The following is an 18,308-nucleotide window of genomic DNA, read 5'->3' on the forward strand; positions in this document are numbered from 1 at the left end:
AATTTTCACTCTACTGCATGAACCGAAAGATAAAAGAGGACATTATGTTGTTCTCAACAAAACACTTTTTAAGACCATGATGAGGACAATTTAAGACCCATTTCACATACGTACTGACAAGAGTACAAAGACATGAAGGAAAACAGAATCAGAATTCATTTGAAGTACACGATTTCATTCACATTGGAAAACAAAATGCTGAGGCTAACTAAAAGCCTCTTAGTGCTGTGCGATATCACGAAACATATCCAAGTTAGATAATGCTTAAAATCTGTATTATGATGTATATTGCAGCCTTCTGTAATAAGGATTAAGTGTATCATTTGGTTTATAAATGATAATAGAACCATTTCAAAAACAGGTTACAAAGGCTCCTTATTCAGCTGCCAACGTGTGCAGTAACATATTGTGTCATTTCCAGTTGCATTATTTTCTCCAAACTGTTATTAACCGACTTACTTTCTATCTACATTTCTGTTGTTTGGATACTTTACATTAGTTTTGGGTATCGAGCCAATACCAAGTTACAGAGCAAGTATTGATCATACCAATACTGATACTGATAGTAATGATTACATTTTTGATGACAAATATAAATCAAACAAAAACAAGATGGCTGTGTAACAATCTGTATTAAATGTTTGAATTATTTCCTACTATGATTTAAATTAGGGATGTCTGATAATGGCTTTTTTGCCGATATCCGATATTGTCCAACTCTTAATTACCGATACCGATATATACAGTCGTGGAATTAACACATTATTATGCCTAATTTGGACAACCAGGTATGGTGAAGATAAGGCCCTTTTTTAAAAAATTAATAAAATAAGATAAATAAATTAAAAACATTTTCCTGAATAAAAAAGAAAGTAAAACAATATAAAAACAGTTACATAGAAACTAGTAATTAATGAAAATTAGTAAAATTAACTGTTAAAGGTTAGTACTATTAGTGGACCAGCAGCACGCACAATCATGTGTGCTTACGGACTGTATCCCTTGCAGACTGTATTGATATATAATGTAGGAACCAGAATATTAATAACAGAAAGAAACAACCCTTTTGTGTGAATGAGTGTAAATGGGGGAGGGAGGTTTTTTGGGTTGGTGCACTAATTGTAAGTGTATCTTGTGTTTTTTATGTTGATTTAATAATTAAAACAAAACAAAAACACGTTACCGATAATAAAAAAATTATACCGATAATTTCCGATGTTAAATTTTAAGCATTTATCGGCCGATATTATCGGACATCTCTAATTTAAATCATTGTTTTTTCACCTTAAGGTTCTGTCTCCAATGGCTTACTTCCAGAGTTTATAAACAATAATAAAATACTTTTGATAGTAAAAAAATAATGTAACCACTTTTATTGACGACATACTGATACTCAACTAGCGACCTTTACGTTCGATATTTGCATCGATCCGCCCACCGTTGTGTTGATTCAAGAGCTCTGGCTTGTAGTTAGTGTAGCTTATAGCATCCTCTTAGTAGGTTGGTCCTCCAGTGATAATGTAATTTGCGAGAAACTTACATGATTTGCCTGATGAGAACGCAGCATTTTATTGCCTTAATTTGCTTGTTGCTGTCAAATTTTCGGGACACAGCTACGATGTGTCATCAACACCTACTCAGAAGCCTAGCGGTTAGAGTGTCCGCCCTGAGATCGGTAGGTTGTGAGTTCAAACCCCGGCCGAGTTATACCAAAGACTATAAAAATGGGACCATTACCTCCCTGCTTGGCACTCAGCATCAAGGGTTGGAATTGGAGGTTAAATCACCAAAAAAGATTCCCGGGCGCGGCCGCACACTGCTCCCTTCACGTCCCAGGGGGTGATCAAGGGTGATGGATCAAATGCAGAGAATAATTTCGCCACACCGACTGTGTGTGTGACAATCATTGGTACTTTAAATTTAACATACATGATCACGATAGTATTAAAACTATTTTGGGGAAAAGACTAAGGAGTCTACAATGAGTACCTGACCTGATATTATTGGAATAAATAAAATAGGTTCAAAATAATGTAAGGGAATGACAACATTTTATTCGTTGTACTGCTGCCATTACACTAGAGAAATGTGTTTAACAGTCCAATTTTGCTAGTAAATATCGCAAATGGAACTAGTTTTCCCACAATACTTTCCTTTTGGGAAGGGGTCAATCGATTCCTGTAAAGTTGTGCAGGTGTTTGTGGCGTTTTGGCTTCATTTGACACTGATGTGTCTCTGATGTTCTACTTTCTTATTATTGCTCGATTGACTTTCATCGCCATGTTTACAAATGCTACACAGGTACCTTCCTATCAGAACCATTTTTTTTCAAATAACCTCCACTTTTGTGATGCGTTGGTTTTCATCCAGAATGTCTCTGTACTGTCTCATTTTTCCCTCTATCTTAACTAGTCTGCCTGTCCTTGCCGCTGAAAACCATCCCCACAGCATGATGCTACCACCACCAGGCTTCACTGTAGGGATGGTATTGGCCTGGTGATGAGCAGTGCCTGGTTTCCTCCAAACATGACGCCTGGCATTCACGCCAAAGAGTTAAATCTGTGTCTCATCAGACCAGAGGATTTTGTTTCTCAGGGTCTCAGAGTCTTTCAGGTGCAATTTGGCCAACTTTTTGCTAAGAAATGGCTTCCATCTGGCCATTCTGCCATACAGGCCTGATTGGTGGATTGCTTCAGAGATGGTTGTCTTTCTGGAAGGTTTTCCTCGCTCCACAATAATGTAGCTCTGACAGAGTGACCATCGGGTTATTGGTCACCTCCCTGACTAGAAGATAAATGCAGCAATGTACAGAGACATCCTGGATGAAAACCTACACTTCCCATCCAATCTGATAGAGGAATGGACAAAACTGCTTATAGATAGAGGTGCCAAGCTTTTACATCATACTCAAAAATACTTAAGGCTGTAATTGCTACCAAAGGTGCATCAACAAAGTATTGAGCAAATGCTGTGAATACTTATGTATATGTGATTTTTATTTATTTAAATGTATTAAAAAAAGAAAAATCATTGTCATTATGTGGTATTGTATGTAGAATTTTGAGGACAAATTTATTTATTCCATTCAGGAATGAGGCTGTGACATAAAATGTATAAAAAGTGAAGCGTTGTGATTACTTTCCCGATATACTGTACAGTCCACTTACCTTCTTTGTTGGCTCTGGTTCTGGCAGTTGTGTCTCTTTCAGCTACACACAAAAACATTTTGTATTATTACATCAAAACCAACAGAATAATATAAAAGAGGAAAACCTAGGAACGGGAGGTACTTACATCCGACAACCGTTGAGACTTTCGCCTTAGCTGTAGGAGAACATTGCTTGTTAATGACAAAATGTTAAAAGCAATTACATCATAAAATACTTAATTTGTAGGTCAATCCCGGTTAAATGATAAATGGGTTGTACTTGTATAGCGCTTTTCTACCTTCAAGGTACTCAAAGCGCTTTGACACTACTTCCACATTTACCCATTCACACACTGATGGAGGGAGCTGCCATGCAAGGCGCTAACCAGCATCCATCAGGAGCAAGGGTGAAGTGTCTTGCTCAGGACACAACGGACATGACGAGGTTGGTACTAGGTGGGGATTGAACCAGGGACCCTCGGGTCGCGCACGGCCATTCTCCCACTGCGCCATGCCGTCCCTGGTTCTACGCAACTGTATTTTATTAGTTCATCACAAAAAAAGTAACTTTTTATGCTTGGACCACACGATCAAAAATATTTAAGTGAACATTGCGCCTTTTTGCAAATGATTTGGGTCTTACAGATAAGGCCTAATTTGAGATTAAACTGTATCTATGATTAAGAATGACATTTATTATTGGACTTAGACTTCCTTTTATTTTCAGTCAAATTTGAACTTTACAGTACAGACAAGAACAAAATTTTGTTGAAGTGCAGGATAAAAGAGCAATAAGGTGCAGATATAAATAAACAGATCATGTGGAAGTAACTGGGGTTCAAAATGGAGTGCACTACTTGGCTGTAGGGATGTAACGATAATAATGATAACCGTGGTAAAACCCCCAACTTTTAATATTTCCGTATGAAATTAAAATGTTAGAAAAACCGTGATTGATAACCACACTAATAAAATTATGGATTGACTGATCTATACGCCACAGTAGCTATGTGCACTCCGACACAATTAATAGGATTAAAAGCCTAACCGGAATAAAGACAATAGTACACAATAACCAAATTAAATTCTCCTACTCATTTAAATGCTTTTATTTTTGCCCTCTGGGTCCTCCTGTGGTCGAATAATTGTTTCCGAGTTTGTAAACATTGACAAAACCCAACAACAAAATTGAGAAAATAAATATCTATCTTAATCACTCTAGTATCGATTACATATTGATATCACCTCTGGTATTTAAAATACAAATTCTCGGATCGATTCGCCCACCTCTTACTTGTCATGTACTGACGGCAACAACGCTGACACACCAGCAGTTGTTGTAATATTATTCTTCCCAAAATCAACCTTTTTGACATGGGGACCACTCAAACACCAACACTAAATCAGTAATCTTACCACTGATTTTAATAATATTCAATAATTATATCTAACCTACTTACAGTTTACAACCTTATCAAAAGATATAAAACCATGTGTTAATCACAGGGATTGATATTCATTTAACACATAAACCTTAGGCTTTGGTCAGGCTAATTAGAGAAATAAATACTATACTGCATAAGAAGAGACTTGTAAATAACTGATGAAAAATTTATTTTACAGACAATTATGCGGTGCTAAAATTGACTAAATTAGTAATAAATATATGTTAACTGTCAATAAAATTAAAGTGCAAATGTAAACAGTTTCACCACTTTAGTCATTTTTTTGTGGCTAAGGAACATCTGACTTTAGCTCCAGGCTTTTTCTGTTTGTTTGATATTGTCATGACTGCCACAAGTGGTGGAAAAGTGTATTACAATCAAGTACTGCTTGCAGCACATAGGAACCCATCCATTTTCTGCCACTTGTCCCTCCCAAGGTCACGGGGGTGCTGGAGCCTATCCCACAGCTGAGAAACCCATTTTTGGCAGCCCTCACAGCCTTATGGTTAAGAAACACTGCTCTACACTCTACACAACAATATACTTGTTGTTACTTACTTTCTTCTGTAACACCGTTCCCATCTGGACTTCTTAAATGTTTCTGAGCAGCTTTTTATTGGTGTTGTTTAAAGCTAGCTTAGCTATTAGCCTGCCTGCTCCTGGCGTGCTCTCGGTGTGTAACATGTTTAGCCTTGTCCTCCAGTAAGATATGTGCAAGTACGACAAATAAAGCTCCTTGAATCTTTGAATAACGCTACTCAAACTAGAAAATGCAGTTTATTTCCTGTAATGGGGGTGATAATTATTAATTTAGGGGAGTGGCTCGACACAGTGTATGGAGACGCATAGTTAGCCGCTTGCTTGGACCAAAAATAAATCGTGTCAGTCAGATGGGATTGGCAATAAAACACATCCCTAATAGGAAAATTAACATAAAATGTATTTAATATGAATATTTGTTATGCAATTGTTAATGCCATTTGCAGGATTCACCTAAACTTGTTGCAAAAACTCCACATTTCTATAGTTTAGTTAATTAATTTTCAATACTAACCACTGGGCTTACATCTGCAGCAGCCTCTGTATTCTATAAGAAAGAGAAAGAAGCATTAAGAACATCTCAGAACAGGAACAACAAACACTCCTAACCCTGAAGACATAACGATATTATGCAATGGGGGCGGGGGCATTCTTGGGTGCATGTGTTTAGCACGATTGGTGGTTTTAAACCGAGAAGAGTACCCGCCACCATCAATATGGCACACCCACGCAAAAGGAACAGATCAAAACCACGCAGATAAAATTGTAAGGACAAAAAAACGACATGACTGTACAGGCTTTGTTTGTTCGGTGTAAAAAAAAAAAAAAAACGGGAGAAGGCGTGTCTTCTTACAGACCGCCATTGCGCTCCGACTAAAAAGGACAACGAATGTGCCACGCATTTGCATTTTCCCCCCTCCAGTCGAAGTGTTTGTAAATAATAACGATATATTCAAAAATAAACATCATGGTTGCACTCGAAGGTGCATTCAAGTACACGCATGCAGGCGAGAGGAGTAAATGAGACGTTCACGGACACTCTTTCCTTCGAATGGCAACCTGTGCTTCGACTGAAGAAGGTTACACCCCTTTGTCTCCCTCCTGGCAAGACTATTTTCGGGTTTTCTTTGACAAAGTTCAGCATTTAAAAATCACATGAAACCACACAAGGTCACGCGAAATCCAATAATAAAAAAAAAAGAAAAAAAGGCGCCAGCACTAGCGTGTCGTCGACGAGGCGGAAGTATACATTACGCCAATCTGTTTAAATAGCTCATGCAGACGAAACGACGGGATTTAAATACTCCGGACTGCATTTAGAAGCTACATACCTTCTTTTTTCCCATTTCTGGTTACTGGTTGAGAGCCTTCGACACTTGGGTAAGTCAGAACACACCACACCTTGAAGGCATTTACCTCCAAAACACTCTGCCTGCAACTTCAAATAAGCGTCGGAGCACTACCACAGCTAGATAAAACCTGATTGGTCCTCCCATTCAACATGATTTACGCCTCAGCCTATCATATGACAGGATGGATTAAGTCCCGCCTTCTTTTTTACAGTGATTGGCTTAGAGCAGGAGGCAACATCTTTTTGAACCATAGCAACTTACCTGTGTGGACAGGACGACATGCCAGTCACCATTTTGAATTCTGTGGTCTTTTTGAGGTCTTCCTCCTCCCAGTCGGTGTGGTTTGCATTCTACCATACGAGAGGAATATATAGACAACCACAAACATTTCAAAACATACGAACGAAAACCACTTTGAATAAAATACGTATTTGTAGCCGGCAGTGATCTAACATCCGGTGGGTGGCAGTATGTGTATTGGTTCTGAGTCAGACAAAGAAGAACCAACGAAGAAGAGGAAAACAACATGGCGGCTGGTTACGCCTGGTTTCTCGTTTTATGCTCGGTTTTTCTCTGTAATCTGATGAAAACACTCTTGCCGAGTATTTCCTCATTTGTAAGTATATGTGTACACGTACATTCTCTGTTATCACCCGTGTTCCCGAGTTAGCGTGTTGTGTGTCTGCCGAAGCTCTGTAAGACGGTCCAGAAAGATGCCGAGCAGGAGACCGAAATGAGGGCTGAAATCCAGGCGATGAAGAAGGAGCAGTCGTCCATTAGCATGATGGATCAGTTCGCTCGGTATGCACGATTGGATCGCAAGATCAACCAAATGACTGATAAGCTTAAAACACATGGTAAGAAGACAAAGCAAGCTGCTGTGAATGTGGGCATTCGTGCCTTATTAAAACGGTAACATATGTAGGTACGTGACAAAGCATTTAAAATGTAAATAATCTACATCTAAATGATATACATTCACTGTACAAACATACATATGCATATAATCACGTTTCATCAAACATATATTAACATCAAAAAATATTTTTTTTTATGTGGTGACTTTAATATTGACTTATTGAACCCTAACAAGCAAAAAAAAAAAAGTCTATAATATAACATCATCAGTTTAAATCCTAAAATCACAAAGCCAAGCAGAATCACTCCTACCCACTTCTCCAAAGTGGGCTGGCTCAGGGTGGAGGACAGAGTAAAACAACTTGCACTAGTCTATAAAATCCGCTACACCTCCCTGATACCGAAGTACATGTCAACCTACTTCCTTAACGTAAATGACTGCCATAACCACAACATCAGGGGGAGCCCCACTAACCACGTTAAATCCAGTTTCCGATCTAACAAAGGTCTTAACTCATTCTCTTTCTATGCCACATCAATGTGGAATGCGCTCCCAACAAGTATAAAAGAAAGGGCATCTCTATCCTTCAAAACCGCAATAAAAGTACACCTCCAGGCAACTTCAACCCTAAACTAACACCCTCCCCGGACTGTTTAATCAAAGGTAAATAATCAAATGTAGATACTTTTTCTTATGCCTTCTTGATCTCTCTCTCTCTTTCTCTGTTCTCAATTGTTGATGACTGAAATGATGATAACAACCAAACCTAACCCCACGCCCCCCCCCCCCCACCCCCCCTCCACACCCCGGATTGTAAATAATGTTAATAATTCAATGTATATACCCTGATGATTATCTTGTGTGATGACTGTATTATGATGAAAGTATATGTCTGATAGTATATATCTGTATCATGTGGACCCCGACTTAAACAAGTTGAAAATCTTATTTGGGTGTTACCATTTAGTGGTCAATTGTACGGAATATGTACTTCACTGTGCAACCTACTAATAAAAGTCTCAATCCGTCAAACAGGACACTGTGCCACGCTTATTGATAATAATTTTACTAGGGGTGTAACGGTACACAAACATTTCGGTTCGGTACGTACCTCGGTTTAGAGGTCACGGTTCAGTTCATTTTCGGTACAGTAAGAAAACAACAAAATATAAATTTTGGGGTTATTTATTTACCAAATTTGCAAAATCTTCCACCAAAAATATTTTTCTTAGTGGAATATTTGATGTGAAGTAATCGGAATCTTGCATAGGTCAATAATTCATAATAACATTGATTTTGATTCAATATTATGTTTTGAGCAATGACAGTTTGAAAGGAAAAAAAAACAGCTTTGTTGTATTAGTCAACATTGCAACTTTTTCTAAATTACATTTAACCTTTAAGCTTTTTTATATATACTTTGTTATGTTTTTGTTTATTTTTATAGTATTTTAAGAATGTGCCGTGGGCCGCAAATGGCCTCCGGGGCACACTTTTGACACCCCTGCTATAGATAATAAAAAATTAAATCTGATATATCTATGGTTAAAAAGCAGAGCCTGGCGACGCATGCACGTTTATCATAACTCTCTCGCTCTCTCTGTCTCTGCCCCTCCCTCACGAATGCTGCTGCGGGCACAATTTGTTGTGTTTTTAACCCCTTCTTAACCCTGAACGTACATTGAAAATACACACAACCCTAACTCAAAATGCCGGACATTTGAGGCATTTAAGAAACTCCACCCTGACAACTCCGCAAAAGAGGACATGTCCGGTGAAAAGAGGACATGTGGTCAGTCTATCCTAGCCCATTAGCTGCTAGCATGCCGTGTGTTGTGCCTCGGTGTGCATTGTTTACACAACGTGTGTTACGCTACTTAATATGTCCATGTGGAAACTCGTTCGGTACACCTCCGAACCGAACCGGAACCCCCGTACCGAAACGGTTCAATACAAATACACGTACCGTTACACCCCTAAATTTTACCAATGATTTTGATATTAACAGTACAAGTGGTCTACTTATAACCGACGTTAGTGATCATCTGCCAGTTTTCCCAATATATGATGGAAACTACAAGAAGAACCTGGAAGACAAAAATACATTTTGAAGACTGCACAGAGAAGAGGATAATTGCTTTCAAAAATGGGCTAGAAAAGCACAATTTGGACAATGTGTACAATGAAAATGAGGTTGATGAAGCATATGAACATTTCTTAAACAAGTTCATAATACTTTATGACAAACATTATCAATGGAAACAAACAAACTTCTTATTTGCTATCACTTTTACCATCATATTTGTACATATCCTATTTGCTGATGTTGTTCTATTGTTGTTGTTATTGTTGTGTTTGCTGTTGTTGTTGTTGTTGTTGTCGTCGTCTCTCGGTCTTATTCCCCTCTTGTCCCCACAATTTCCCCCTCTGTCTTCCTTTTTTTCTCTCTATCCCCTCCTGCTATGGCCGGGCTGCACCAAATAATAATATAAATCCATTTAATAAAGTCAAACACAAATAAGGCAACAAGAGAAGTAAAATGCAAATGATCCATAAGCAATTGATACCATTGACAAGACTTTGGAAAATATTTCCAATGGTTCTTGAAACATTGTGATGAGCCAAATAACAAGGGAGCTACACATGTTTTAGTTTTTGTTTTTTTGTCTTGAATTATCTATGACGACAATAGAGCTGTGGTCCTCAACCTTTTACCACCTCAAAACGTTACAATACAGTAGCGTAGTAGGCCCAAGTATTCATTAAGAACGAACCAAAGCTTTTATTCAACAAGTGTATTTTATATTTTGAACACTGGAACATTACACAGTTTTAACAGTAAAACTGTGTTTGAATATAGGAAAATAAAACGTTGTACTTAGATAATGAATCAAATAAAAAATGCACATGTAAGTTAAACATTGTACTAAAATATCAAAATACAGTTTTTAAAGATTACATGAAAATGTACTTAAAAGTTAAATAAAACTGTGATGTACTTAAGTGACTGCTTCCTGAAACAGAAACACACTGAAGACTGATAAACCTTTTAATAACGGCTCGAGTCACGTCGTTACAATATTTTAGTGATTTTTTTTGTTTTTTGCGTACAACTAGATGGCGATCTGTACCACAGTTTGACAATCACTGCAATAGAGAAATGTCTGACTTATATATTGGAAAATTAACTTCAAAACATGATATTTTTTTTTATTATCTGTCATAAATGCATGAACTAAAAAGCAAATGGATTAGTTCAGTCACCCAAAGAAAATCACTCAATGTAAAATAAACCTCTTTAATTTATTGTTATTTAATTTAGCGGCGGCAATGGAAAAAAACGCTTTTCACAGCGAATAAATGTGCATTAGTATGACACTATCTGGCCATCGTGGAGTTTTGCTCGATTATATTATACACCATTTTCGTGGATTTTCATGACGGCGGCCTCAGACAGACAGTTTTAGTTTACTCAAAAAATATATTTCAATGCTCAGATTGAATTCATATTTCAGGACTATAAGGACATATATGCATACAAATCATCACGCTCTTCAATTACTCCAAAAATACACCCCCCCACACACACAGAAAATAATGACACACATTGCAAACCACCTTGATAAGTAGGTCAGCGGCCGATTGTCACATACTGTACCTACATTCTTGTCTTACAAAAACAATAATTTATGGAATTATGATTCCTCGTGTTCACAGTGAAATCCAGGACTGGACAACAAGCCAAAATGAAATGGGTTGTCAGCATTGTGTTTTATATACTGCAGGTAGGTCAATGCCGAGGTATTCAGTTTTCATAACATATTCACATTTTTTTTTTGTCTTAAATGCCTGCATAGTGAGTATTTTTGTATCTGTGTGTACAGGCTGCATTGATGATATCTTTGATATGGAAGTATTACTCTGACCCGGTGACAGTGGTTCCCAGTAAATGGATTGCCCCCGTGGAACGCCTTGTTGCTTTCCCAACTGGAGTCACCGGTAACTATCCCCTGTTCGCATTTGTGTTTCAAACCGTGATTTATATCTACTGTAGATCACTACTATATGCGGGGATCCCAGACGTCCGCTATTTACCGGAATTACCAGTAAATTTCTAAATGTAGTGGTATAGGGGCTGCATCTAGTAGTACGCCAAATAATCACTAAAATATAGGGATGTACCGATGCCGATACAGAATTTTTTAGAGGTATTGGTTAGGGATGTCCCGATCCGATATTTGGATCGAATCGGCTGCCGATATTTGCCAAAAATTGCGTATCGGCAAGGCATGGGAAAATGCCGATCCAGATCCAGTTAAAAAAAAACTCCGGTCCGTGTTTTCCAACGCACCGATTTAAATAATACATTGCACTTTTCTGCTGCTCCGTAATTTCCGTTCCGCATTTTCCAGCACACCTTCAACACATCCACAGGTCTGTGAATTCTCACGCAGTTGCTTTTAGCTGCTGGCATTACACGACAGGCTCTTCTCACTCTTTCCTGTGTCTCCCTCTCACAGACAGCAGCGCACCTTCTTACACATGTCACATACTGTCACGTCACATACTGTCACGTCATACGTCACATACGTATACGTCCTCCCCGAGCAGAGAGGTAGCAGCATGGCTAACGCTAGCTGTGATGCTAGCGCAGCCGTGCGAGCAACGCTGCCTCTAAGGTGCTCGCCTGTGCAATTGCGCACTGTTTAAGCGTCCTCTGCGCATAGCAAATCTATGCCACGCACAAAATCAAATAAAAAAATAAGCGCATGACAATTTTCAACACACCGACACGACAGAGAAAACAGTTTTCGTCATCATTGTTCAAATATTGTGACGTCTGTCGAGACGCTTATCTCCATTCGGTGCCACACGCCCACACCATCAAAATGCTGAGGCAAAAATGTCCACTTCAACACCGTATGAAAAAATTAGTGATTTTTTTAGTTGTGATTTCCTTCTCTGCATGAAAGTTTAAAAGTAGCATACCGGTATATTAATGCAGTATGAAGAAGAATGTTTTAACGTAGACATGCAAGCCTTGAAAGAAAATTTTGATAATCAAGACTACATTTCCTGCAAATGGGTGCATTTCTACCCTATATTTTAACTTTAGATTTATTCTCATATCAAACTCTTTTGGCTGTCTTTTTGACACTTACATCCGGCGCCCCCCTCCACACCCTGGATTATAAATAATGTAAATAATTCAATGTGATTATCTTGTGTGATGACTGTATTATGATGATAGTATATATCTGATAGTATATATCTGTATCATGAATCAATTTAAGTGGACCCCGACTTAAACAAGTTGAAAAACTTATTGGGGTGTTACCATTTAGTGGTCAATTGTACGGAATATGTACTTCACTGTGCAACCTACTAATAAAAGTCTCAATCAATCAATCAAAACACATAGAATCATCATACTGCTGTGATTATATGCATCAAGTGTTCATTCAAGGCTAAGGCAAAATATCGAGATATATATTGTGTATCGCAATATGGCCTTAAAATATCGCAATATTAAAAAAAGGCCATATCGCCCAGCCCTAGTTCAATGATGCCATTTCTGTTTGTCATGTATAATTTTGTCTATTTTGTGTTTATCCTTGAATAAACAGGTCAATTTCTTGTTACCAACCATTGTGTATTATTCAAACTCCCCTAATTCAGCTGGCTAGTTGTTAGCAAGAGTACTAAAACCCTTTTCAACATGATTCTGACAACTAAGTAGGCTAAATAACTTAAAACTTTAATACATGCTCGGAAAGGCCAGTATCGGTCAGTATCGGTATCGGTCAGTATCGGTATCGGATCGGAAATGCAAAAACAATATCGGTATCGGATCGGAAGTGCAAAAACCTGGATCGGGACATCCCTAGTATTGGTATGGTGAGTACTTGTAACTAAATCTGAGACACCATACTAATATGTATTTTGTAAGGAATCTTTGGTTTATGACCTAAATAGAGCACACACAAGCCAAAAAGTCCGCTAATTTTGCACCAATGGCAGACTGCGCTACCAACGCAAATTTGAATTCAAGCAACTTGATGAAGCACTTGAAAGCCCACCATGCAGACGCACACAATGAAGGTAACAACCACAACAAACTCTAACAGATTCATTCCAGCGGAAATTTCAGTTTTCACAAGAATCCCAACAGGGAGTCGGCAATTGCAATAAACTACGGTAATCAAATTCAGAGCATTGTATGATCAACAGCTTTTAGTGGTGGAGAATGTGAGATTTCGCTGCTTGCCTGGTCGTAAATACATTACCGAAAAAGCCCTTCTCCACCCGTATAAGGGACTGCAACTGTTTACTTTTAAATGTTAAACTTTAGCTGTTTGCACTATTTTTGACTACGTTTACATTGCAGGACAAAGTTGCCCAAATCAGATTTTTTTTAGCTGAGATTTTTTCCAGCTGACTGTTTACACTGCAAGTAAAATGTGATTTTGATCAAACTCTCTAGTGTAAACGCGCACAGGCCCCAATGTGGCTTTGACGTCACTTACATGCACATTTCGATAAAGTGAAAACTAAGGAAGTTGACCGGGAGGAAGTCGCTAGTACTACAAAATAAAATAAGTCGCAACACCTTAAAAATGAGTGTTTTTTTTACGTGAAGGTAAATAAAAGTAATATAATGTTACAAATGGATGTATCTAGTGTAATATATTTTGGAGGGTTGTAATCTTTTTATGGCTGTTAAGTAGAGGAGACACGGACATCATCAGGGTGGGTCTACAGGAGCTTTATTTTTCAACTCGCATGTAAGCAAATGCTGCGCCACAGTGTCGATTACGGTCCTTCAACAATCGCTACTTTTTTGGAATCAAAATATATATTAAAATATTACATATAGCCTATTATTTGCGCACTATTGACAAGCAATGCGTCGAAAATGTGGTCGTCTTAAATAGAAACCGAAACCTGATGTTGTGATGAAATATCCATTTCCTCTGACGACTGTGTCTTTTCGGCGCACACAAGTGACTTAGCTCACCCAAAGCTGACGACAAAAATCACATTCAGGTCGCATTGCGCTTAGACTGAAGTCACATTTGAAAAGATCAGATTCCACCCGGATTCAGGACTACTATGTGGTCTGAATCTGATGCCAAGAGATCAGATTTGATGTACAGTACAGGCCAAAAGTTTGGACACACCTTATACTCATTCAATGTGTTTTCTTTATTTTCATAACTATTTACATTGTATATTGTCACTGAAGGCATCAAAACTATGAATGAACACATGGAGTTATGTACCAGTACTCAATAAAAAAAGGTGAAATAACTGAAAACATGTTTTATATTCTATCCATCCATCCATCCATTTTCTACCGCTTGTCCCTTTTGGGGTCGCGGCGGGTTGCTGGAGCCTATCTCAGCTGCATTCAGGCGGAAGGCAGGGTACAAGTCGCTATCTCATATTCTAGTTTCTTCAAAATAGCCACACTTTGCTCTGATTACTGCTTTGCACACTTGGCGTTCTCTCGAAAACCATTTCAGGTGACTACCTCTTGAAGCTCATCGAGAGAATGCCGAGAGTGTGCGACGCAGTAATCAGAGCAAAGGGTGGCTATTTTGAAGAAACTAGAATACAAAACATGTTTTCAGTTATTTCACCTTTTTTTGTTAAGTACATAACTCCACATGTGTTCATTCATAGTTTTGATGCCTTCAGTGACAATCTACAATGTAAATAGTCATGAAAACACATTGGATGAGAAGATGTGTCCAAACTTTTGGCCTGTACTGTACTTTGGAGCGTTTAGACTGGCCGAATAATTCAAATCTGTGTCACTTGAAGGCAAAAAGATCAGATTTCGTACATTTTTAGTCAACTTAAAACCTTTTGTTTTCGCCCTCTTTTTGTGCCCTTGAGTGCATTATCCTTTCCATCCTTATCCTTTGCATCCTTTGTAACTGAGTTACTGTGTGGAACAATTTCCCTTGTGGATCATTAAAGTTTGTCGTAAGTCTAAGATTTGGTGTGCAGTGTAAACGGGGCCTTTGACACTCTTTTTGTCAAATTTATCAGTGTTACAGAAATACAATGAATATAATTTATACTTGTCAGGATTTTAATCATGATTGACAATAGTAAAAACCCATTAACCTGGACTAGATCTAGTGCTGCATGGCCAAAGTTGCCTAAAAAGCGCTATACGGTATAATCATGAAATTAAGATTAGATGTAATTAAAAGATTAATGTTATGATTGAACAAAAAAACTTGTAGTAGATACCATGAATACAATCTTAAATTCACGACTTGTACTAATTGACTCACTATTTGAACAACATCTTTGAGTTTTTACTATTACAATATTTGTTACCAAATATATCCATCATATCTCATGTATTTATAAAATGCCTTACAGTGATGGAGTGAGGATATCTTCTCAAACCAAACAAATCATTTAACAAAAAAAATAAACAATGGATATTGTACATTTTGGAATGGCCTATATTGATATGGTGAAGATATTTTCTCAACAAAAACAATGAACTACTGATGATGTGATACAGTCATAAAAAATAAGTGTGGCTTTTGGTTTATAGAATCTAATATTAATTAATAATATTAATTAAATTAATACTATTCATAAGTTTTTTTTTTTGCATTTTTACAGAATTTCTATGTAGGAATGAAATGTCTTCCAAAGCAAGCTTCTTTTTTTTTTTTTTTTTAACCTCACTGGGATGCCTTTATATGATGAAAAAAAAATAATTTCAGAAACTCATGATCTCATATTGGGTCCACATTTTTATTTGTAGAATTGTGCAGCCCTATGAAAAGATTACATTCCATCTATCTTGCATCCGCTGAGCAAAAATAATCCAGAATTTACTCTCAGAGCTTTTCTATTCTTCCAGGTGGAGTGGGGATCACATGCTGGTTGGTAGTGTGCAACAAAGTCGTTACGCTGGCTCTCCAAGCATTCAGTTAAAAAAACTGAGCTGCAACATTAAAAGTTCCTTACAACTTGTGTTGTTGAAATACATATTCCATCATTGGGCCCATTTCAGTATTGTCTGTCTGGCTTTGTGACACAAGTATTGAGTGACGTGGAGGTATTTTTTATTGATAATTTATTATGTTGTCTATTTATTTTAGATGAATAAGGTTGTGAATGTCTAAAAACTGTTTTTTTAATAAAACATTTGGAAAAACAACAGACTTTGTTTTTACATATTAATTTCAGTTAATATGAAATATGTCAACTATTATGACAAGCATATATTGTAAAACTGCAGTTATATTTAGAAATAATAAACCAAAAGTTAAACTAGTGGTGTTAAAGGTGCAGACTTGATACATTTTCAGCCCACATCTTTTTTTTCTATTGAGCCTCAGCATATTTTAAAAATGAATTGATGAGATAAATATTAGTTAGGACACACATGTTTGTTACTGTCCATATCAGTTATGATGTGGATTTTTTTCCAGGTGGCATATATAGATCTACATTAGACTAGTTTTATCATCTTTAATGTACAAAATGTATCTTTGTTTTTTTAATAGGCGGTGGAAAAAGACACCCCTGATTTAATTTTGTACAATGTGTGGCAGAGGGGTTCGTGCGTATTCCTCACAATACGAAGGTCCTGAGAAGTCCTGAGTTCAATCCCGGGCTCGGGATCTTTCTGTGCGGAGTTTGCATGTTCTCCCTGTTACTGCGTGGGTTCCCTCCGGGTACTCCGGCTTCCTCCCACTTCCAAAGACATGCACCTGGGGATAGGTTGATTGGCAACACTAAATTGGCCCTAGTGTGTGAATGTGAGTGTGAATGTTGTCTGTCTATCTGTGTTGGCCCTGCGATGAGGTGGCGACTTGTCCAAGGTGTACCTCGCCTTCCGCCCGATTGTAGCTGAGATAGGCTCCAGCACCCCCGCGACCCTGAAGGGAATAAGCGGTAGAAAATGGATAGATGGATGGATGGTCATTGTATTTAATGTCTACATATATTTAGTAGTGGTATTTTAAAGTTTTACCATGTCACAACTTACACTTTTATTTGTGAACCCACACTGTTTTATGTGTATGAACTAAACCAGGGGTGTCCAAACTTTTTCCACTGATGGCCACACACTCAAAAATGAAAGCATGCGCGGACCACCTTTATATTTTTCCATTTTCAAAACCAATATAATATATATTGTAACCAATAGGGCTCCCCTCAATTTTTCACAAATGTTAAAGGTCCCGGGCACCCAGAAAGGTTCAGCTCATTAAATTGTTAAAAATAAGTCATATAATTTTTCTTTTTTACTTTAAACACCTAAATATCTATAGATCAACTTCAGATCAATCGGTTGCCATACATTTGTATTGTTTCCTTTATGTTTTATGCCATTCACCCCCTAAAGCAGGGGTCGGCAACCCAAAATGTTGAAAGAGCCATATTGGACCAAAAATACAAAAACAAAACTGTCCGAAGCCGCAACAAATTAAAAGCCATATTACATACAGATAGTGTGTCATGAGATATACATTGAATTGAGATGACTTAAAGGAAACTAAATGACCTCAAATATAGCTACAAATTAGGCATAATGATGCAATATGTACATATAGCTAGCCTAAATAGCATGTTAGCATCGATTAGCTTGCAGTCTTGCAGTGACCAAATATGTCTGTTTAGCACTCCACACAAGTCAATAACATCAACAAAACTCACCTTTGTGCATTCATGCACAACGTTAAAAAATTGGTGGACAAAATGAGACAGAAAAAGAAGTGGCATAAAACACGCCCTCGAAAGTCGGAGAAAGTTATACATGTAAACAAACTACGGTGAGTTCAAGGACCGCCAAAATTAGTAGGACAAAACGGCGCTCGCCAAATACTTGAGTTAGTGAAGTATGTTTAATATAAACAGTGTGCTTTATAACAATTAGGGAGGTTTGTGTCATGTTTGTCTTCCTACAGAAACCATATTAA

At 37.6% G+C, this 18,308-nt stretch overlaps 1 protein-coding gene across 1 annotated transcript; it reads left to right on the forward strand.

The window, feature by feature from the left end:
- The first annotated feature begins 6,728 nt into the window (after nucleotides 1–6,728).
- get1 (guided entry of tail-anchored proteins factor 1) lies at nucleotides 6,729–16,520 on the forward strand. The gene is made up of 5 exons (XM_061972569.2): nucleotides 6,729–7,101; nucleotides 7,177–7,342; nucleotides 11,062–11,129; nucleotides 11,229–11,343; nucleotides 16,241–16,520. The coding sequence occupies exons 1-5, from the start codon at nucleotides 7,012–7,014 to the stop codon at nucleotides 16,312–16,314; spliced, it is 513 nt and encodes a 170-aa protein (XP_061828553.1). The 5' UTR covers nucleotides 6,729–7,011; the 3' UTR covers nucleotides 16,315–16,520.
- The last annotated feature ends 1,788 nt before the right edge of the window (nucleotides 16,521–18,308 follow it).

Source organism: Nerophis lumbriciformis, linkage group LG17 (assembly GCF_033978685.3).
Source record: "Nerophis lumbriciformis linkage group LG17, RoL_Nlum_v2.1, whole genome shotgun sequence".
NCBI classification, from domain to species: domain Eukaryota; kingdom Metazoa; phylum Chordata; class Actinopteri; order Syngnathiformes; family Syngnathidae; genus Nerophis; species Nerophis lumbriciformis.